General features: G+C 44.5%; 1 protein-coding gene across 1 annotated transcript in view; it reads left to right on the top strand.

Moving 5' to 3' along the window:
* The window catches only part of SNX3 (sorting nexin 3), a 38,518-nt gene extending 15,130 nt beyond the window's left edge, over nt 1-23,388 (top strand). Inside the window, exons 2-4 of the mRNA XM_082250001.1 lie at nt 17,766-17,861; nt 22,433-22,557; nt 23,177-23,388. Of these exons, the coding sequence (XP_082106127.1) occupies nt 17,766-17,861; nt 22,433-22,557; nt 23,177-23,282 (327 nt within the window). The 3' untranslated portion in view covers nt 23,283-23,388. The remainder of the gene's footprint in view (nt 1-17,765; nt 17,862-22,432; nt 22,558-23,176) is intronic.
* The last annotated feature ends 225 nt before the right edge of the window (nt 23,389-23,613 follow it).

Below are 23,613 nucleotides of genomic sequence, written 5' to 3'. Positions count from 1 at the left end.
GCATGCTTTCTACTGTGATTGGCTGTGGCTTCAGCTGTAAGGACACTGATCAACGGATCTACATAGTAGATCCATGTGATCAGTGTCTTTGCAGCGAGGAGAATGACAGGCAGCTTGTTTACACAAGCTGCCTGACATTCTCCCTCTCCCCCGCCGATCGCCGAGTGGCCGGCGGACATCGGGTCCGTTGGTCACACGCGCGGGGGGGTCCGTGACCACGCGGGAGCGGGAGCGCGCCTCCGGGGGTGCGCGCTCGCTCCCTAGACCCTCACAAGCAAGCAACGTAGCCCTACGTTAGTTTGCCTGTGAGGGGCTGACCGCCGACGTAGATAGTCGTGCGGTGGTCGGCAAGTGGTTAAGGTACACCTATGATAAGGCTTACCTATAGATGTTGTAAATATTTCCTAAGCATGCACTGTTTAGGAGAGATATTTACTTTGCATAATAGAGCCAGTGACATCACTGGCGCATGCACTGCCAGTGCCGTTCCTGCAGAGCCCTCTGCTGTGAACGTCAGCTCCTGCGCGCGTGATGTCATTGCAGCTCAGGCCAATCGGATGGCCGGAGGACGAAATTCCAGAAGAAAGACAGGTGAACGTGTCGGCCGAGTCAGCGGTTAGCGGGCGCCCCTGCAGGGGCTTTGTTCTAAGGTCAATATTTCATAATGCGCTAGTATGTGAAGCATACTAGCTCATTATGCCTTTGTATTTCAGGTTTTTATTTTTTGGATTAAGTCCCCTTTTTCACATATTCCCACTCTTTATTGCCTTGCATACATGCAAATATGTAAGCGTTACATAAAACATGATTGTGCGACTCGCATTAGGTATTGCCATGCATGCCATAGCAAGAAAAATAATTTTTAGGCCATCAATAAAAAATAAAGGGCATATAAAATCACTCCATACACGTTCATTTTGTTACATTAGCATTGTAATAGCAATACAAACGAAAGTTTTTTTTTTAACAATCCAATATAAACTGACTTGAAAAGTCTCCTTTTATTGTATGTGAGTGCTGACTATCTATTGGCCATGACCACTTGTGTCCCTTTACAGCGGGCTACCTCCGATCCAGCAAAAAAAAAAGGAAGAGATTTGTTCCTCTCTGGCTGATCGGCTCGGAGGGCAGTTGGGTGTAAAACAGCCAGCCGTGCCATTTACATTTGACTGCTCATAGAGCAGAGCTGCTTGGGAACCAAGCGATCGGTGGTGTTTGATCCCTTAGTTCAGTGTTTGAGCCAGCGGGGGGACAGATGCTGCATTCACCTGGGTAAGTATGAAGAAAAAACAAAAAGCTCAAACCATACTTCTATTTTAACCACTTTACCACCAGACTTGGCACTGCGTGACTTTAACTGACAATTGCGCGGTCATGCAACCCTGTATCTAAACCAAATATATGTCCTTTTTTCCCACAAACAGAGCTTCCTTTTGGTGGTATTTGATCACCCCTGCGCTTTTCATTTTTTTGCGATATTAATAAAAAAAGAGCGAAAATTTTGCGAAAAAAGTGACATGTTCTACTTTGACAGTTTAAAAATATCCAATATATTAAATTTTTGTCATATATTTATGCCAAAATGTATTTAGCTACATGCCTTTGACAAAAAAAAATCCTCAATGAGCATATTTTTAACTGCTTTAAGACTGGAAGATTTTACCCCCTTCCTGACCAGGGCCTATTTTGCAATTCGGCACTGCGTTACTTTAACGGACAATTACGTGGTAGTGCGACGCTGTACCCAAATTAAATTTTATGTCCTTTTCTTTTTTTTTTTTTTTTCCCCACAAATGGAGCTTTCTTTTGGTGGTATTTGAGCAACTGTGCAATTTTTTTTTTTTTTTTTTTTTTTTTTTTTTTTTTTTTAGCGACAATTTTGAAAAAAAAAATATATTTTTTACATTCTGATGTATAACATTCCCAAAAATGTTTTAGGCCAATTTGTTTTCTGCTACATATTTTTGGTAAAAGAAAAAATCCTAAGCGTATTTTGATTGGTTTGCGCAAAAGTTATCGCGTTTACTAACTACGGGAAAGATTTGTCATTTTTATTTATTTTTACTTGTAATGGCGGCGATCTGCTAATTTTTTATTTTTTTTCCCCTAGATTGCGACATTGTGGCGGACAGATCGGACCCCTAACTGACATTTTTGACACTTTTGGGGGTACCAGTGACGTTACTACAGTAATCAGTGCTAAAAATATGCACTGTTACTGTAATAATGACATGGGCAGGGAAGGGGTTAACTTTATTGGTGATCAAGGCGTTATGCCTCATGCTTACTGACGTGTGTGGGGGGAGGGGATTGTGTGACACAGACACAGATCGCAGGTTCAGCTATGCTGGATCCTGTAATCTGTGACTGTCTGTCACAGAGGAGATCCGCCCTCTTTGTTTACACAAGTGGGTGGATTTCCTCACTCGATCCCCCGACAATCGGGGAAGAACGGCGCTGATCACCGCCTCTCCTCCCCTGGCCCGACTCCCTCTGTGTCTGAATAGAGCGGGAGCAAGCCTCCGGCGGCCCGCTGCCAAGAGGGGGCGTTGTCCAGTGACGTAGGTCTACGTCGCTGAACGATAACGACGCACTTTGCCGCAGTACCAGCTCAGGTCGGCAAGTGGTTAAGGCCCCTTTCACTCGGGCCAGAACCATATTCCTTGCTGGTAAAAATTCTGGCAGGTGAATGCAGCATCCGTCCCCCGCTGACTCAAACACTGAGAACCGTGGGATCAAACTCTGATTGCTTGGTTCTTAAGGGCTCCTAAACAGAGAGCTGGTGGCTGCCCACTCTCTGCTCTGCCCATACCGTGCCCCCCCAACCCCTCCCAGTGCTAGAGCTATAATCACTGCTTCAGCTTTTTCGCTTTCTAGTTCTGTGGAAATGAGCAAAAAAATGTTTATGCAATAAGTTACTAGTGCTGATATGCTCACAGGAAATTAACATTTTTTTTCCTCATTTCCACAGAACTCGAAAGTGAAAAGCTGAAGCAGTAATTATCAAACACTGTGGCTTTTAAAGAGACATTGTCCCTGGACCAGTATAGTAATGAAGCTGCGCTTATCGAGTAGAAAAACGCAGTAGTTGGGTAAATAACACTAGTATGTGCAAAATAGATATAGTGTGACTTCAATGCTGTAAACAAAATGGCAATATAAAGTGCTAGTGGTGCACTCCACCTGTGAAGCTGCGCTGATCCAGTAGAAAATTTAGTAGTAAGGTAAATATCACTAGTAGGTGCAAATTAATTAAATATAATGTGACTTCAGTGCTGTAAACAGAATGGCAATATAAAGTGCTAGTAGTGCAAAAGCCAGATACAAATGAATACTGTGATTTTAAAGTCAGTCAAATGACAACTGAGTAACACCAATAAATAGCAGTGAAATAAATCGTAAAACACTTGTAGTGCAGATTAAATATACACCGTGGCTACAGTGTAGATAGTGACTGAGTAACATCAATAAATAAAATTTAAATTACAATAAAAAAGCCATAAGTGAAATTAATTCAAAAGTCCATAAATAAATTAATCTCAATGAATAAATAATAGCAGCAAAATGTGACAAAGTAAGGTCTTTTGATTGAATCAGGGGGGTGATTTCAACACCAAAGGTGAACGGTGAGATAATCAAAGGATATATCTTCCAGGTGTGCTACACCCTTACCTTACTGCTGTAAGGTGACAGCATTAGATAGGGACTTCCTAGTAATCCTTCAATCGTGATGGTCGGGATCTGCCCAGAACCCAGGAGCAGCACCCAGCTCAGACAGATGCTGAGAGCCTAAACTTGCCCCTCCACAGCCTAGTGCACTAGCACTTTTCTTTTGTCATGGAAAATGGTACAGAAAATGGTTCGGTTTATTTACGTATGTTGATTTAAAAGTACCGTATTAGTAATGTTTAATTCCACTTTCAACTCTTTATTGATGTCACTAGTTGTGGGCTGTCATGAATAACCATTCCTATTCACTATAAATTATCACAATTTATTGGCAGAGCTTTCAAAAATAAGTCTGCCGTTTTTTTTCGTTGCTCTGGTGTCTATCCCTTAAAATCAAATCTGTGGCATAATGTACTTGATTTCGCTTGGGTTCTGAGATTTGGACATGCTTCCTGGACCAGTCAGTCAAGAACTTGACCCCACTCTCTCCTGCATTAGAAGACTTTTGTTGATCTCTCATCACAATATTGGACCGATAATGCAACCTAAAATAATATTTAAAATCTTTATCGTAATAAAACATGATATACTTACCTGCTCTGTGCAGCCATATTGTACAGCGCGATCCCTTACCTTTCCTTTGGTGATCCCCTGCCTGCACTATCCTCTTATCGGAATGCCCCCATAGCAAGCCGTGTTCTAAGGGTACCCATGTGGGTGCATTTTCGATCCAGGCTGTGTCCAGACATACAGCAAGGCTTGGCTGCGCTCTCTGCTACGTCCTCACAGGATTTGTCTGACCGCAGCAGGAGTCTATGGCTCCCACTGTTCTCAATAAAGCTTGTGAGTCAAGGGAGAGAGGAGAGTGGGGTTGCTGGCCGAGACTTACCTTACTGCAGGGAATGCATTAAAGTAGAAAAAAACAAAAAAAACTTACTGTTGATTTTAGAACTACTTTAACCACTTAAGGACCAGGCCTCTTTCGGACACTTGTTTACAAGTTAAAATCTGTATTTTTCGCTAGAAAATTACTTGGAACCCCCCGACTTTATACCCACCCATTATTGGGGTGGGTGGACATCTTCGCTGGTTTCCGGCCCCGTGGGCTTCTTTTGTGAGCCTCAAGGAGATCTGAAAAATGATTATTTTGGGGATACCCAGAATGTTCTTTTCAGGTTTTTTTCCTGCAAAGGTTCAGGTATGAACTACTTAAGGTCCCGCCTTTCGCTGTTCCAGGTAATGGAATTACCTATTTCTGATTTTAATTCTGACCAGGGTGGTCCTTCTTCTGGACAAACTTCCTCTGGACAAACTACAGGCCGTGATTCACTGGCTGTTGTTGACAGATAGTTCTTTCTCCCGATTTGCATACAGGTTCTGAGTCTGGTGGTATCCACATTCAAAACAGTTCCGTTTGCACAGTCCTACATACAGGTTCGGCTCCACAGGAGGATACCAAAATTTGTGGCGAGATCACTGGGTTCCTCTGGCAAATGCCGCAGGCGTCCAAAGGCCACAGTAAGGCCAGTATCATCCTCGGCAAGGATCTTCCAATCATCCTGGTGGCCGTAAACATCCCTTGTGGGCTTCCTCTCAGAGAAGACCAGTTGTCCCAAGGGCGAATTTACCATTCTGCTTTAGTCGCTGGTTTTAATGGCCTAGCTATTGAAAGCCAAGTACTGAGGGATAGAGGTCTGTCTGGATCGGCGATCCCTACTATGTTGAAGACAAGGAAATAGTCTTCCAGCAAGATTTACCATTATTCGTGGAAAGCATACATTTCTTGGTGTGAGTCGATTGGCGCTCATCCTCAATACTTTTCTGTGGCTCGGATCTCAACCGCCCTTAAACGGGGCGTTGATCAGAAGTTGGCCCAGAGTATCATCAAGGGCCAGGTGTCTGCCTTGGCAATCTGCTTTCAGCGACCCCCTAGCCACGCACACTTTAGATCGTACCTTCATTCAGGGGGTTCGACGTGGTTCCACCTGTATGGTCTTTTGCCGCCATGGGATTTAAATGTTGGTGCTTTCGGTTCTCCAGAAACCTCAGTTCGAGAATATTCGGGAGATTCCCTTGTCTACGTTATCCCAGAAGGTGACATTCTTAGTGGCTTTTACCTTGGGCCACAGGGTATTGGAATTGGCGGCATTATCCTGTCGCAGTCCCTATTTGGTGGTCCATAGGGATGAATGGTTCTTCGTCCCTGGCCATTCCTGCACAAAGTTGTCTCTGACTTCCATTTGAATAAGGACATTGTGTTGCCTTGTGTCCCAAGCCCGCTTATCCCAAGGAATTTTTTTTGCATACCTTGGATCTGGTTCCTGCGATTTGGGTGTATCTGGCAGCTATGGAGTCCTTTTGGAAGTCAGACTCGCTTTTTGTGGTTATGGACAGACCAAGAAAAGGGCTTGTCGCTTCTTTGGCTACCATTTCCAGATGGATCAGACAGACGGTGACTCAGGCCTATTCCATTAAAGGTCAGGTTCTACCTTTCTCGGTCACGGCGCATTCTACTCGGGCGCTGAGTGCTTCTTGGGCCTTCAGTCAGGCATCAATATCGCAAGTTTGCAAGGTGGCCACTATACTATATAGGTACTGAGTTTTTTTTTTTTTCTCTGCCTAGTCAGGAGTAAGGACTTAGTTCCTTGCTGGGATCTCTGGTCCTGGCAATTTTTTTTTTTTTTTTCTTGTGAGATCTACAATCAACTGTCAGACTGGGGGACGGACTGGATAATCTAGATCCAGTGGTCACCCCAGTCTGGCCAGCGAGCGCACGCAGACCTAGGTTGACCGCGACATAGCTCCACTAGACGGGGTCTGCGAGTTAAATGTCTCGCGATGGCGCTTTTGGCTGGGTCTCGGCCGGAGACGCAGCGTTCCTCCTGGCTGACAGCCCCCCCCATTTCGATGCCAAGGGTTTCTGTCTGGAGCGGTGCCTGCTTTGTTCCTGGTATGGTGGGTAGCTGTCCCCCCCCCCTCCCTCTGGAGGGTTTTGGGGTGGACGTGGGCCCCTCCTTTTGACGGTCACCTTCATCTATCCCCCATCCAACCCCCCCCCCCCCCCTTCCACTTATGCTGGGGCTGTGTGGGTGGTCTGGTCCACCTCCTGGGGTGGGGGCAGGGCGCTATGCTGGTGATAGGGGCAGGGGGTGGGGGGGTGCGGTGCATCTGAGCGTGAATCTGATTCGGCCGCTGCGGACGTGGGTCACCCTGCTGGGTCTGCGACCATGCGCCCGGAATCCTCAGATAGTGAGGTTGATTCCTCCACATCTGCAACCGCGCACGAAAAGGCACTGGTGGAAGCACTGATTGTATCAGTGCGTGATACCTTTAAAGCTGGAGGATGCAACTGCGACGGAGGTGCAGGTTCCCTTTGCCATCCAGATTGGCAAAGGTGTTTCCTTTCCCCACCTATTTTGACAGAATTTTTGCTAGAGTGGGGACGCCCAAAGCGTCCCCTTGGGGTCAATAAGCGATTTACTAGGTGTTACCCCTATGTACCTTATTAGGAAATGGACTGTTCCACCGGTGGTTGACCCTCCGGTTTCCAGATTAAACAAGGCAACCATGATTCTGGTTGAGTCCCCGGTCTTTAAGGGTCCGGCTGACAGGCAGAGGCTGTGGCCCGCAAAATGTACACTCTGGCTGGTTCAGCACTAAGGCCGGTATTCACCATTCTCCTGGTGTTGCGAACTCTGACCGAATGGGTTAAGCTTTTGCCGTGACCTGGAGGGAGAACTGCTCCCCTCTGCCTTTGCTGAGCTCGCGGACGAGCTGGTTCAGGGGCTGCAGTTTATATCTGTGATGCCTCTTTGGATGCGGCTCCCCTAGTGGCTCGGTTTTCTGTTTCGGCAGTGGTTTTTTTGGCTGGTCTGCAGACCAAACTTCTAAAAAGACCTTGACTGATATTCCCTTTCAAGGAGGTCGCCTGTTTGGTTAAGTCGGGGGCGCGGCCACAGTGGCTTCCGACTGACTGTAGGCAGAGGCTGCCTTTGAGGGGAGGAGGGGGGGGCAAGCACCGCCGGATTACAAACAGAGCTGCCATATGAAGCCCCGCCTCCTGGACTGGCTTCTATTATAGACAGCACATTGGTGATGTCTATCATAGGAGCCCGTCCAGGAGGCAGGACTTCGTATGACAGCGGTCGCTGTCAGAGTTCCCTGCTCTGTGTAATCCAGCGGCTCAATCTCTTCATTGCAGACTGCATTGGCTGGGCACCAGCTGGTGAGGCTGCATTGGCTGGGCACCAGCTGGTGAGGCTGCATTGGCTGGGCACCAGCTGGTGAGGCTGCATTGGCTGGGCACGCACTAGACTGCAAGTCCCGTGCGATCTCCTGGCTGCTGCGAGAGACTTAGGATGTCTTCAGTCAGTGACAGAGCTGCTGCTTCCGGTATAGTTCCGGCTGTGTCACAGGCAAAGTGATATGAAATGCACTCCTCCTCCGCCTGTGACAGCAGCCATACAGGAAGCAGCGGCTCTGCTCTCTACTGCAGCCGCTGCTTCCTCTAGCAGTACCCGCATGACCAGCATTACCTGCCAGCAGTAACCGCACCAGCAGTACCCGACAGCAGTAACCGCCGGCAGTCTGCAAAATAAGTAGAAAAGGTATGTGCTTTAGCGTGTGTAAATTGTTGCAATATGTTTTTTAATAACTAGTTGTGTTTTGTCATGTCCTTGTTCATACATGTATGAATAAGGACACCCTTTTCTGGCTGCCTAAGTCACATGTGCTAGGGGTGCAACTATCCCCCAGCACATAACTGTAAATATCCCAGCATGTGCAGTGTTTCTGACTCCTACCACATTACCACTTCAAATCACTGAAGTGGTGATGGTGGTTAGTGTTCCTTTAATATCTCTCAGAAGTAAACCTCTGTATACTGATTCCATTTAATTTGTTTATCCTCTAGTTGTGTTAAATTAGTGCTGGGGGACGGGGCGCGGCAGCGCGGGAAGGCCACGGCAGCGTTTTAGTACTTGTATATCTTAACTATAGTATATATTTTATATGCGGCCCGAGAAAATTTCTCCACACATTCAATGTGGCCCAGAGAAGCCAAAAGGTTGGACACCCATGGTTTACAGGGTCTGTTTGGGGCAGTACAAGACCTGTTGTTTAAAGGGGTGATTGTCCTGGTTCCGACTTTGGAATGTTTTCAGGGTTTTTACTCAAACCTGTTTACAGTTCCCAGGAAGGAAGGCAAGGTGCGTCCAATCTTAGACATCAAGGGGCTGAACTGCTTTGTGCAGGTGCAGAAGTTCAGGATGGAGTCAATCCTGCGCTTCCTCCGCTTTGCCGTGGGAGAGGAGCATTATCCATTTGTGACCTTTTGGTCTCTCCTCTGTTCCTCGGGTCTTCACAAAAGTGTTAGCCCCGGTGCTAGCAATGTTATGCCAACGGGGAATCGCGGTACTGGGCTACTTGGACTACCTCCTTCTGCGAGGGGAGTCCCCTACTGCTCTGCTAGAAAACCTGGAAAATACCATACGAACTGAGGGAGTTCAGGTGGATTCTGAGTTTTCAGACGTCTGCTCTGGTTCAGTCCACAAAGCTGGACTATCTGGGTCCAACTCTGGACTTCGCCTTAGCCAGAGTACTCTTAACTCTGGACAAAATTCTGGTCATCACTCCAGACTTGCATTGGACCAATGGGCCACATGGAGTCAACCTTTGAGGCGGTTTCGTTTGCACAGTTCCATGTGAGGTCTCTGCAAAGGGAGATTCTGGCCAAATGGGACAAGACTGCTATCTCTGGAAAATCGGATCCGACTGAGCCAGGGAATGAAGGAGTCCCTGATATGGTGGTTTCGTGCTTCGGCTGGGCAAATCCTTCCTCCACCTGTATTGGACAGTGGTCCCCATGGATGCCAGCCTATCTGGCTGGGGAGGTGTCCTCTACAAAAATTCTGCTTGGGGGATCTCGACACTGGAAGAGTCCAGATTACCGATCAATATCTTGGAACAACGAGCGACCAGACTGTGCCTAGACCATTGGACAGATCTTCCGGGATGTCCATTGCGCATTTAATCGGACAATGCCACGCCTGTGGCTTATGTCAATCACCAAGGGGGCACAAGAAGTGTCCTGGCAGCTCTGGAGGTAGCTGGCATTCTAAGGTGGGCAGATCAGTTAGTTCCAGCCCTCTCCGCCGTACACATTCCTGGGGTGGAAAACCTGGCAGGTGGATTACTTTAGTCGGCAGGTGTTGGAACAAGGGGAGTGGTCCCTTCATCCGGAGGTGTTTTATCAGTTGTCTCCAGTGGGGCATCCCAGAGGTAGATATGTTGGTGTCTCGGCTCAACAGAAAGGTGCAGAGGTTTGTGGCTCGGTCACGGGATCCCCTGGCAGATGCCTCAGACGTGCTGGTGGCCCCATGGGGTCAGGATCATTTGATTTACGCCTTCCCTCCTCTCAAGCGTCTGCCAAGACTTCCAGGCAGGATTGAGGCAGAAGGCATTCAGGTCATCTTAGTGGCTCTGGACTGGCCTCGCTGGGCTTGGTACGCCGATCTGGTGCAGCTGGTTGCCTACATTCCTTATGACTAGATCCTCCCTGAGAGGAAGCTTCCAAGGGTCAATCTTCTATTCTGCTTTACAGTCTCTGGCTTTGACAGCTTGGCTGTTTAATGCCAGGTGCTTGATGGATAGAGGTTTGTCAGTGATTCCAACGCTTTTAAAAGCTAGGAAATCTACTTCTAGAAGGATCTATCCTCGTACGTGTAAGACGTGCATTGCGCGGTCTCTTGGGGTTCATCCTTGCTCCTTCTCGGTGGCTTGGATCTTGACCTTCTTTCAACAGGGATGGGGGGGGGGGGGGGACAGAAGATGCCCTTGAGTACCATCAAAGGCCAGGTGTCGGCTTTGATGGTCGTCTTCCAACGATTCTTAGCCACACGCTCCCTGGTGCCTCCCTTGGGACCTCAATTTGGTGCTTTTGGTCCTCTAAAAGCCTCCTTTGAGAATCTTCAGGAGATTCCCTTGCTTACGCAGTCTCAGAAGGTGGCTTTTTTTGGGGACTATCACCTCTGTGCGCATGGTGTTGGAACTGGCGGCGTTAGCCTGTCGTTCACCTTACTTGGTGATTCACAGAGATAAGGTGTTTCTTTGCCCCTGTCTATCGTCTCTCCCAAAGGTTGTTTCTGATTTTCATTTAAATGAAGACATTGAGTTACCTTCCCTGTGTCCCTGGCCGAAACATCCAAAGGAAATTGCCTTGCATGTCTTTGATGTGGTCCGGGCAATTAGGGTGCACCTGGTAGCTACGGAGTCTTTTTAGGAAATCAAGACTCACTATTTGTGCTTACGGATGGGCCTCAGAAAGGGTTGTCCGCTTCCTCTGCGAGCATTTCCAGATGGGTCAGACAGACGGTGATTCAGGCCTAGTTCCTCAAGGGCCAGGTTCCTCCTTTCCCTGTTGAGGCGCACTCTAATCTGGCGCTCAGTGCCTCTTGGTCCTTCAGTCATCAGGCGTAAGTGACGCAGGTTTGCAAGGCGGCCACCTGGTCGTCCTTGCTCACTTTCACAAATTCTAGAAAGTGGATGTTTTTGGCGAAGGTTTTGCAGGCTGCTATTTAGAGGACTTGATCCTCTTTTGAGGGTGTATTGTTTTTTCAGGTGGGCTCCAGTTGTGTTGGTTGAGCTCCTGATGCCTGGCTGGCTACTGTTTAGCCTTGGGAATTTTTTTCGCTGTTCCCACCCCTCATGTTTAACATTGCCTTGGGATGTTCCAATGGTTATGAAGATCAGCAGCTGTGTCCGTCAATGAATGAAAGAGAAAATAGGATTTTTGACTTACCGTAAATTAAATTTCGCTGATGTTCATTGACACACAGCACCTACCCCCTCTGTGGAGTTGTAATTCTGCTTGACACTGCTTGTAACAAATTGTAAATTAACATCAGAGAAATGGATTTAACAGTCAAAAATACCTTTTTTTTTTTTTTTTTTTTTTTTTTGTGACCAGATTAAGGCTCCTGGGTCCTGGTTAAGGGCATTTATGTTTAGCCTTGGGTTATTTTCCCCACCCTAATTTTCCTTTTGGCACTACTTTTGGATGTTCCAGTAGTTATGATTTATGGAGCGCTGTGTCCGTCAACGAAAGAGAAAATTTGATTTTTGTACTTGCCGTAAAATCTTTCTCTGGGGTTCATTGACAGACAAAGCACCCACCCCTCTGTAGTTCTACTTCGAATACTGCTTGCTACTAAGCTAATACTGCTTGCTACTAAGCTAATTACCTAGAGCAGAGAGGAGGTTATATACCAAGCTGAGGACAGCCCTTGGGCGTAGCCGGGTGTTTTTTTGGTTCTACCTACTTTTACTCCAGGAGGAGACAATATAACCCAGTAGTTAAGGTTTATGGAGTGCTATCGATTAACTCAGAGAAATGGATTTTACAGTAAGTACAAAAATCCCATTTTTTTTTTTTATTTTATTTATTTTTTGTTTTATTGGTGCGAATGAAAGTACAACTCCTCTAGTTCTTCAAAAGTGCCTCCTGGCTCCCAGGTTCAAGTGACTTGTTCTAGATTGTGAATGAATTTGACTTAGCCGATAGCCTGTTTTGGCACTTTGTATGAAACACACAGTAAGTTTGTGTGTTGGTACTATTTGTTCTGGATTAGGGCATTGCATGGTCCAGTGTTTTCCTTGCAGTGCATTTTCAATGAGTGCTGCTAGGAGGTTGCGCAGCTGTAACACTGCTTCTTGCTTCATATATTCCACCTCTTCTGTTTGTTTTCCCAAGCTCACTTCTGATGCTCACAGCATTGAGATGCCCTTTTGAAAGTTAATTGGATATTAACATAAGCAATAAACAGTAAGCCAAAGTGAATAGATTCTTTTTAAACTTTCAAACAACTATTTTAATGGAAATGTAAACCCAGCTGTATCAAGGCTACCTTGGCCTACTTGAAATGGCAGCATAAAAGTAGGCTCCATGGCAACAAGGCAGCTTTATGTTTATGTCTATGCCTAGTAAAGCAGGATGAAAGAAGTCCCGCAGTATTATTCATTATGTTCATTGGCTTCTAAAAAGCATCTAGCGACAACATAAAGTGGTACTTGACTCTCTTCTAATTTCCAGTGTCTTTACTCTGTTTTCCTGAGGTTAAAGAGGCTGGGAGGGTAGGATTTGGGGGGAAATGTAATTCGCAGCGACTTCCTGCAAATTAAAAATATCATTCAAATCTGTATTTAGTTGCTGTCTCTGGCATATGTACTGTTATGTCTTTATGAATTTGCAGGTACATATTTTAAAATAAAATCAAGCCGCAAACTCTTTGTGGATTTAGATGGTGAGTTCATTGTGCATCTGAGCAAAACAAAGAATGCCCTAACAAGATGTTTTATGAAGAGGGCTTCAGAAAAGAGCTCCGATACCAAATAGCTGTGTAATCCTTGCTTCATTGTTCTTGGGCAGTTGTTTCCCACAGTCTCATATTTTTTACCCAGTTCTAAAGCATTCTACAAGTATGGGTCCTCAACTCCCACCATTTTCCTCAATGGACAGTCTAAAACACGAGGCTCACAGTTACATTTAAAGTGAATCTGACCTGGCCTAAGTGGTTTCTAAGGTAACAGTGCTTAGGTACATGCCTTGTGGTACCCGTAAGTACCTATGTAAGCTTTTAAACCTACTCTGTAAAGCCCCCTTGGTTTCCATGCCTCGGCTATGAATGTAGTTTTAACATCTGCCTAAGCTGAATCAAGTCTTGCCCCCTTGTCCTGGGTTTATTTTTTTAATTTTTTTTTTTTTTTTTTTTGAGGGAATGGGTTAATCTCAATCCTGGCAGAAGTTGATAATTTAGGTATAGCCTTGGCCTAAAATCACTAGGGCTCCGAGTCCACAGGGGCACAGGGATCTAGTTAAAGACCAAGGCTTCTTGTACATGGTTATTACACTCAGAGACAATTCATGTGAAGCACGCTTTAAGGCTTTAGGCCAGGTTTACCTGTGGCTGTGTTGGTCATGCACAGTAGCCCATTCATTTGTATCCACTGGAAATGCGGGAAAAGTCCCTGTCAACTTGGAGAAAATGTGGTCGCAGGCAAACCACATAGAACAGTGTGGTTTCCAATACAGGGAAACCGCGCTGCCTTTTCCGGTGCGTGGGTGGTTGTGGCTGCTGGAACATGTGCAGTCCTGCAGGTGTGTGTGTAGCCACGCTAAAAACCCCAGACAGCGCTCCACTCGCTGTGCCTGAAGGAGGATTTACTAATGCATCTGCCTTACAACCCCCCCCCCCCCATATTTAAGTCTTCTGTGTTTATTTACCCCACCCATGGTTGGAGAAGAGTGCTAAATTGCTTGTTTACTCTTCAGCCAACATCCGCTTACATGGTCTACCTTGGCTTTGCAGCTTTCAGTCTCAAGCCTTCATGAACCACCCTATGTACCTTTTTAGACTGAGAGTTCTGCTGGGGTCTGCAGAGTTCTACACATGTGAACCAGCTCCATAGAAAGCCGGTTTGGTTCACATTTCATGCAAAATTTGTATGTGGTTCAAAATGCATTCAGTATTCTATATGTGAACCGGGGCTAACTGCCGGTTAAGTAGTTTTTTTTATTAGTCGAAAAAAACTTCCATAACACAAAAAAATAGGTATCGGTCATTGGTATTAGTGATTATTTGAAAAGTATTGGTACTAGGGATGCACCGAAATGAAAATTCTAGGCTGAAACCGAAAATGCAGGATGCCCTTGGCCGAAAACTGAAAATGACTTTTTTTTTTCCCCCAAATGAGTTTAAAATAGAACAGGGGCATACACCAAAAACAGGCACTTGTCACTGCCACCCTGTCACAGTATATGTACTGTGACTTGTTGGCAAGTGGTTAATTTAATTACCAATGGTATTTGTATTATGCAGCATGAGGGGGTTAATGTATTGCCACTGCTGGTCACTGATGCATTAGTGACCGACCAGTGGCAGTTAATTAACCCCTTTGTGCTGCATTAATGCAACCAGTGTTAATTAACACTGATACTGGTTGCACCAATTCAGCACAAAGGGGTTAATTAACTGCCACTGGTCGGTCACTAATGCATCAGTGACCAGCAGTGGCAATACATTAACCCCCTCATGCTGCATAATACTAATACCATTGGTAAGCTTGCCTCAGCTCCCCCCCCCCCCAACTGCCTCAGCGTCCCGTCCCCCCCGCCTCAGCGTCCCTCCCCATCCCAAGGATGCAATCTCCTTACTCTCAGCTCCTCCTGTGTCCTTCCTTTCAAAAGACGTGCCTCTGGCCGGCGGCCCGCCTCCCGGTTGTTACTACTACGATGTGCATGAATGAACTAACACGGCGGGCGGGCGAGCGGCCGCTAATAGCTATAATTAATTGAGCCCTACCCTGTCACCGGAGATACCCGCCTGATAGGGAAGTGAAGCGCTCACTTAGTTACAGCTATTAGCGGCTGCTCGCCCGCCCGATGTGTTAGTTCATTCATGCACATCGTAGTAGTGACATCACCGGGAGGCGGGCCCCCGGCCAGAGGCGGGTCTTTTGAAACCCGCGCTGCACCCATGGTGGCCATCATTTAATATCCTTATCTTTAACCCATTTTCGGCCGAAATGGAATAAGCCTATTTTCGGCCGAAAATTTTGGTTGTCGAAATTTCGGTGCACCACAAATTGGTACTCATGCTTGGTCTTAAAAAAAACTGGTATCGGTGCGTCCCTAGTCTTTGCAATAAAATTTGTAAAAAGTCATTATTTACTTTTCTTGTCTCTCTTGGGTGCCTAAAAAAAAAAAAATTCCTTTGGATTGCTTTGTATGTGTTCTTTCATCTCTGAGCATGCCTAGTCTTGCTCATAAGATTTTTCCCCTTCGAAATCTGTACTGACTGCACGAAAATCGGACGTGAGGGAGGACTAAAATTTTATAGCCTGCACTCCAGGATTTTTTCGGCCGGAAAGTCGGAGTCCGTTGTCGAGAGCACCATACTAACAAGCCAAAAATCGGCAGATCGGTCGTCGGACGAAAATTCCCGGCCAAATTTCTACTCGTGTGTACGGGCCTTAAAGGGAATTTTGTGTAACTGCAGTGTGAGCTGGATTTTGGCTTCAATTTGTTAGTTGGTGTGTCTCAATTTACTACTCTAGTTAACACTCCCCTCCACTGCCCAACAAAAACAAAAGGCCTACCCCCGAAGACATGCATGTGCACGAAATGTGTTTGGGAGGAGCCTACGTACTGATGCCACATTTCCGGTTCGCCGGCCCTCGGTCCTCCTAAGATTGCTTGTTGGACCACTAGCGGTCCCACAAAACGACGTACAGTTACGTCGTCTTGCAGGACAGAGCCGTCTTGTCTTGGCGGTAGGCAAGTGGTTAAGACCTAATCTAATTGATGTCCTGGGACTTCCCTATCCCTAAAGTTTGCACTTTACAGATGTGACTTTTGAAAAAAAATAAAAGTGGGGAATTTCCAGGGTTTTAATGGTTTTGTGAAGAAAAAAAAAACTGAAATTCCCTTTAGACCTACGCAGGAATTGGGTGTGCTTTTTTTTTTTTTTTTTCCTCTTTCTTTTTCACACCCATAATTATGTCAAAAGTTCAGAATGAGGAAAATGCATGGTAAAATGAGATGAATTGGCACTTCTACTCTTTGTATTGTATATGTAAACTTGATCTGTTATTTCAGAGATTAACTTTATAGACTTCCGTACTCAGTGTATGAAAATTCTTCTAAACAGTCTTCCCAAACTTGATCTTTACAGGGTCACTAGAAGAGAGCAGCTAATCCCCTTTTGTAAAGTAATTTGAGAGGAGGGACTTTGAAATGCAAAATATCACCTGCAGAAAACGCTAAGCTGTAAAGACTATCTTCTCCACTTTTCTCTGACACCAAACATGTAGAGTTGAAGTCGGGTAAAAAGCCAGCTGATAACCGTTCTTAATACCGTCTTCATGACCACTTTGCTCCTGCCTTGTAGATAAAGAAAAACACACAGCCTTGTTTTGCTTAAAGCGTACCATTTGCAGAAAGTGCACTCGTGTCACATTATTCTCACATTTAAAGTTACATTAGACTGTAAGGTACATTTAAAACATGCCTGTTCTCTTCTGATTGGGTACATTTGTGTAATGCCAGGAGAATGCTAAAAGGCAAAGGCTGATAAGTGCTTTAGCAGTACTAAAATCATAGCAGTACTCTCACTTTTAACCTGTGACTCTCCTGTTATGAGAACCACCAGTTCTTGTAGGAAAAGTTTAATGGTTACAAAGTAAAGTATTTGAACTTGATGCTGTTTTATGTGGCAGCTGGCAAAGTTCCTTTGTCTTCTGCTGTCTGTTGGTGGCAGCTGTAGTCAGATCTTTTATCAATACCCAGAATTTACATTTTTTTAAATTTTTTTTTTGCAATGTGTAATATTAAGCTGCACAAGGCATGTAAAGACCAGCAGTGGGAGCCAGTGAAGCTCTAATATAGTGCTGTCTGCGATGGTGGGAACTTACTCACAGGAGAGAGCAGATTGATGCTTGCTCAGTCAACTAGCTCTTTCTGGATTAAGCTCTACTGTGTGAGTGCAGTGGAGGTTCAAGAGCTAATAATGCCTGGATCTGGATTCCAGAATTACCTTAAAGGAGAAGTACAGCCAAAGCTTGTTTTGGCTGTACTCCTGTGGATCACAGGAGTGTAGCTGAAGTCTGCTGTCGGCTGATGTCATAGAGCCTGGACTGGTACCGGGCTCAGCCTCTCTGTGAGCAGCTGAGAGTCTAAGCCAGTCGCTCCCTCCCCCTCCCACAGCCCAGCGCTTCAGTGAGTGCGGGGGGCAGAGAAGAGAGCTGCTCACTGTCACCAGCGCTCTGCTCACGGAGCACTGATCGCTCAGTTCTCAGTCTTGGAGCCGGCGGGGAACCAATGCTGTATCCACCTTGGTAAGTATATGATTTCTAAATTTAAAAATCCCAAACTTCTCAACAGATCTATAAATTCTTTAGCAGGCAAAGAGTTCACATACATGTTTTGCAACGGTATATTTAGCTTTTAAGCTTTAAATGCTGCTTGGAGATTGTAATAAGATTGTTTACAATATATTGCTTGAAAAAAATGTACCTCAAAATCTCCCATCTTGCTTTTGCAGACAAACCTCCCAATTTTTAAGTTGAAAGAATCTAGTGTCCGCAGAAGATACAGTGACTTTGAATGGCTAAGGACTGAGCTTGAACGGGAAAGCAAGGTAAGTAATTTGGATGAATAGCTTATTTAAAGTAACAATTCTGATATTGCTGTTCATGAAGATCCCAATAATTTCAGTACACTTTATTTCAAATCAGTGCCGTATTCTAAAACCTGAAGCTAAGCAACAAATTCTAATATATCTTCACAACTTAAATTATCACTCTAAAATCATCGTTGTGTTTTAAACATTGCAGTTTATTTCTTAAAATAAATTTAAAAACCATAAGGCCCTGTTCACACCTGAGTGTATTTCAGCTCGTAAAACGCTCGTCTCTGAAGTCTCAAAACACCCAACAAGCAAAATCCCTTTATTTAAGTGCCGGTTCACACTTATGCGATGCGGGAAGGCTGCGAATTCGCAGCCTGTTCCCGCATCGCACACGCACCCCCGGCAGTTCACACTGCCATATGCGATACGCTGGGGGTGTCAATGTAATCTTAACGACACCCCCAGTTTGATCGCATATCGCAGTGCGATCGTGCAGTTCGCACAGGATCGGATCGCACAAGTGTGAACCGCTGTGCGATCCGATCCTGATGCGGCAGCAAAAATGCCTCCTGTGCGTGTTTGCTGCGGGTGCGATGCGAATTTAGCCATACAAACTGTATGGCTAAACTCGCACCGCACAGCTGATCGCATGTAATGTCGGAGCAGTGCGCTCCGACATTACATGCGAACCCCGCACACGCAGAAGTGTGAACCGGGGCTCAATGGCCCCTGTTCACATCTGAGCATTTTTTTTATAATCTTACCTACCCTGCTTTAATTAAACTTCTCCAACTTTATCCTTGACTTGTCTGGTGTTACTTGGCCTTCATTATGCTGTTTGTTCTCCAACAAACCTCTTGAGGCTTCACAGAACAGCTTTATTTTACAGTGCATTGGGAAAGTATTCACAGCATTTGCTTTTTCCACATTTTGTTAGTCTTATTCCAAAATGGATTCAATTCATTATTTTCCCCAAAATTATACAAACAATACCCCTTAACAACGTGATAGAAGTTTGTTTTGAAATCTTTGCAAATTTAAAAAAAATAATAAACAAAACCACATGTACGTTAAGTATTTATAGCCTTTGCCATGACACTCAAAACTGAGCTCAGGTGCATTCTGTTTTCACTGATCCATCCTTGAGCTGTTTCTACAATTTGATCGGTGTCCACCTGTGGTAAGTTCAGTTGTTTGGAAAGGCGCGCACACACACCTGTAGATATAAGGTTCCACAATTAACAGTGCATGTCAGAGCACAAACCCAGCCATGAAGGCCAAGGAATTGTCTGTAGACCTCCAAGACAGGAGGCACAGTTCTGGGGAAGGCTACAGAAAGTTCTGCAGCATCGAAGGTCCCAATGAGCACAGTGGCCTCCATCTGTAAATGGAAGAAGTTTGGAACCACCAGAATTCTTCTTAGAGCAGGCCACCTGCCAATCAGGCCTGTATGGTAGAGTGGTCAGATGAAAGCTACTCAGTAAAAGGCACATGACAACCTGCCTGGAGTTTGCCAAAAGGCACCTGAGGGACTCTGACCATGAGAAACAAAATTCCCTGGTGTGATTGAACTCTTTGGCCTGAAGGGCAAGTGTCATGTCTGGAGGAAACCAGGCACTGCTCATCACCTGGCCAATCACATCCCTACAGTGAATCATGGTGGTGGCAGCATCCTGCTGTGGGGATGTTTTTCAGCGGCTGGAACTGGGAGACTTTGAATAAACGAAAGGTACTCACAATATAGGAAATGGTAAACAAGCGTGATAAAGGAAAAAAACAGAACCGCAGCTATCCTGTGTGTGTGGCGAGGCTTCCGGAATGCCGTGTGTCCCAACGACAGCGGAAGTGATGCGATTACAACTTACGCATTTTGTCAGTCAGACGTCATCAGAGGCCCGCTGCCTCTGATGACGTCTTACGAAATGTGTAAGTTGAATCACGTCCCTTCCGCTGTCGTTGGGACGCACTTCCGGTGGTTGGAGCGCATGGTGTTCCGGAAGGCTCGCCACACAGGATAGCTGCGGTCCCATTTTTTCCTTTATCACGCTCGTTTACCATTTCAATATTGTGAGTACCTTTCGTTTATTCAATAAAGTGTTAATATTTGCAATACTTCGCTATGTGAGGCTCTTCTTCCATTTATGGTCCGGATCCCTCTTACCCTATTGATCTGGTATTGACGCCCCTTGGAGCCATATCAAGTAATACCATTTGAGTATATCCCTTGACCTGGAGGGAGGACCCAACCGGATGACCTAAAATATTGAATACAGGGCCCCTTACCTAAACAAGATTACACCCCAGGAGGGTACAACCCTCTCTACCCCTGTAGGGGTACATTGTTCCGGTGAGTGCGGGCTTTACTGAGAGGGGAGCACTTTGGTTCCTCACCTGTATGTCCGGATTGGATCACCCCAAGACCCACCTAATTTTTGGACTCAACACCAAATATCACTTTATGGACCTTTTGCCAGAATTGATTCTATCACTATCGTCACCAATTTATTTGCCATTATTATATTTCAAACAGTGATTTGCACATTGGTTATCATAGCACTAGTCACTTTATTAATTGGTATTACATCAATTGTTACTATTGGAGACCACTTTGCACTTTGGATTCTATATTTAATGTTATTTATTTATCATTTGATATTATTAACGAAGTATTCCACTACCTCATATTGCACATTGTGCCACTTTGACCTATAGTCACTCTATTTTTGTTACTGTGGTTGTCTCACCAATTTAGGGACTTGCCATTAGTGAACATTTCCCCATTATCACCTTTTCATTCTCGTATCCCTGAATTTACTGCATCATATCACTATCGGAACTTTCACGTATTTATTTCAATATTTGATCTTATGTTATGATATAGTGAGAGATTTATATGGTTTTATGATCTACCCTGCATGGTGCCCTGTCGCACCCGATTTTGTCCATATAAATTATCATTAATTTTAGGCAGTGCCATCTACCTCCTATTATTCCCTTTCCATTTCTCGTATATCTCTTCAGAGCTATACTTTGGAGGTAGGCAGCAGCCAGTTACCCCTATCCTTAGCGCGGATTCACCCCTTTTTTCAATCCATTTTTGAATAAGGCTGTAACACATAAAATGTGGAAAAAGTGAAGCACTGTGAATACTTTCCGGATGCACTGTATACTGAGATTAAATTACACACAGGTGGGCTCTATTTGCTAATTAGGGGACTTCTGAAGGTAATTGGTTCCATTAGATTTTAGTTAGGGGTATCAGAGTAAAGGGGGCTGAATACCAATACATGCCACACTTTTCAGATATTTATTTGCAAAAAAAAAATTAAAAACAGTTCATCAATTTCCTTCCACTTCACAATTATGTGCCACTTTTGTGTTGGTCTATATCCCATAAATTCCCGGTAAAATTTTTTTTTATATTTTATTTTCGGTTGTAACGTGTCAAAATGTTAAGGAGTATGAATACTTTTTAAGGCACTGTACATTGCTTGGACTGGTGGCAGTCTGTTTACAGGTAGACCCTTTTAGTGCTGGTTCACATTAGTGCGATGACAGAGATCGCATGTAATTCGGAGCGCACTGCTCCTAAAATTAAATGCGATCTGTCAGTTTGTATGGCTGAATTTGCACCGCAATCGCACTAAGTGGCACAGGACCCTTTTTTTTTGGTCCGCAGCAGTATCGGATCGCATGGTGGTTCACACTAGTGCGATTCGATGCGAACTTACAGATCGCACTGCGATATGCGATCTGATCTGGGGGTGTCGTTAACTTTAATTGACACCCCCAGCGTATCACATATGGCAGTGTGAACTGCCAGGGATGCGGATGCGAAGCGGGAACACGCTGTATATTCGCAGCGTTCCCGCATCACACAAATGTGAACCGGCACTTAGTTTGACTTTTGATGCAGTTTCATGTTTACTTCTATGTGGTGTGCTGTTGATATCCAAATGGATTTGATAAAATCAGAAGGCTACCTTGATTATTTGTTTAGGTTTGTTCTTGTACTGGGAAAGAAATTATAATGGTGTTATGCATTAAGTATCTTAATCCAAACTGAGCATTACAGTACTGTAACCTGCATGACTTTCTGCCCATTACAAAAATATTTATTGTGTGTCTTAACTTACCAAACAGATATGATATAGTATTTCATTGTTGGTATGTTACAGTATTAAATTTCAACATTACACGACTTTTGGAATATAACCGCATGTGTTACACAAGAGCATGTTCGTATGAGGTCTCATTCACATGGGCTCCCAGAACTGATATATACATATCAGACAGTTTTTGGTGTACACTCTTATCTCTACATCCAATCATTTACTTTTGTTCAGGGACAGATGAGGGCACCTGGACTCCAAGTGTCTGTGTTCAGGGTTGCACGTCCATCCCTGTGTGCTGAAATCTAACACTGTAAACTGTAATTCAGAAGGTACACCATTGCTTTAGCGTCAGTGGTACACTTGCATAAGATGAGTTTGGCTTAAAATATGATCATTCTAAAAGGATAGTTAGTAACCTCCTTTTTTATTTTATCCCCCCCCCCCCCCCCGCTCTGTATCATTCAGGTTGTGGTGCCCCCCTTACCTGGAAAAGCTCTTTTTAGACAGCTTCCTTTCAGAGGAGATGAAGGCATCTTTGATGACTCTTTCATAGAGGAAAGAAAGCAAGGGCTTGAACAATTTATAAACAAGTGAGTATGATCCTTTTCAATTGCCAGGAAATTATCATGTAACATATAAACAGATTGCATTGTAAAACACCTTGTACTGAATGAGTTAAAACAAGTCCTCCTTATTGTTGACCTTCTATTTGTTGTGTATAGCTAATTTATGCAGATTGCCTTTGAAATTGATGGTGCTGAAACAAACCGTTACATGGTATGCCATGGCTAATGCCGGGTTCGACGTATGCCCTGCTGCTGAAACAATGCAGTTCACAATTCTGGGATACTCATTTACTTTGATTGCTGATTGTAGTCTTATAGAACAAGGTTTGATGTGCTAAAATGTATTTGCTACTAAACTTGCTAGGTGGTTTCTTGTGCAAGTGCTTCGTGTTTGGCATATTTGTTGTTGTTTTTTGTTTTTTTTTTTTTCTCATTTGGCTTTGTATAAAAGTGTAGCATTTGAGAAATTTCATATTTTAAAACAGTGCAAAAAGGTCTGGCTTTGAATTGCCCAATATGTTACTAGAAAAAGATATATGCTGTTATGTGGGGTTTTTTTTTTTTTTTAATTTATAAAGTATCAACACTATATGTCTTTCACTGTCAGCTTCTTAAATATATTCTGTTTACTTTTAACTTCCAGAGTTGCTGGACACCCTTTGGCACAGAATGAACGATGCCTTCACATGTTTCTTCAAGATGAACATATAGATAAGAACTACACACCATCTAAAATAAGACATGCTTAGCAAAAGGATCAACATTTAATTTCTTGTGACTGTCCAACATGGTTTTATTCATTATATCCTCTGCATGTTACAATCTGTTATACATGTAACAAACTAACCTTTTTCTTTTAATTTGTTGCTTCTCTTTTCAGTGTTAAATTTTTGTTTTTATTAAAGCACACAAATTAGTTCTCTCAAACTCCAATGCTGTACAACAGCAGGAGCGTACTGGACTCTGCTATATTCTGCCCTAAGTATGTTTTTCTTTGCTGTGAACCAAATCCAGATAGGTCCATGTTGCACACAATGGGGATGATTTACTAAAACTGAAGAGTGTAAAATCTGATGCAGC

Source organism: Pelophylax lessonae, assembly GCF_965119305.1.
Source record: "Pelophylax lessonae genome assembly, chromosome: 3".
In the NCBI taxonomy this organism is placed as follows: domain Eukaryota; kingdom Metazoa; phylum Chordata; class Amphibia; order Anura; family Ranidae; genus Pelophylax; species Pelophylax lessonae.
Note: the sequence above shows the minus strand (reverse complement) of the source record. Positions and strands in the feature narration are given on the sequence as shown.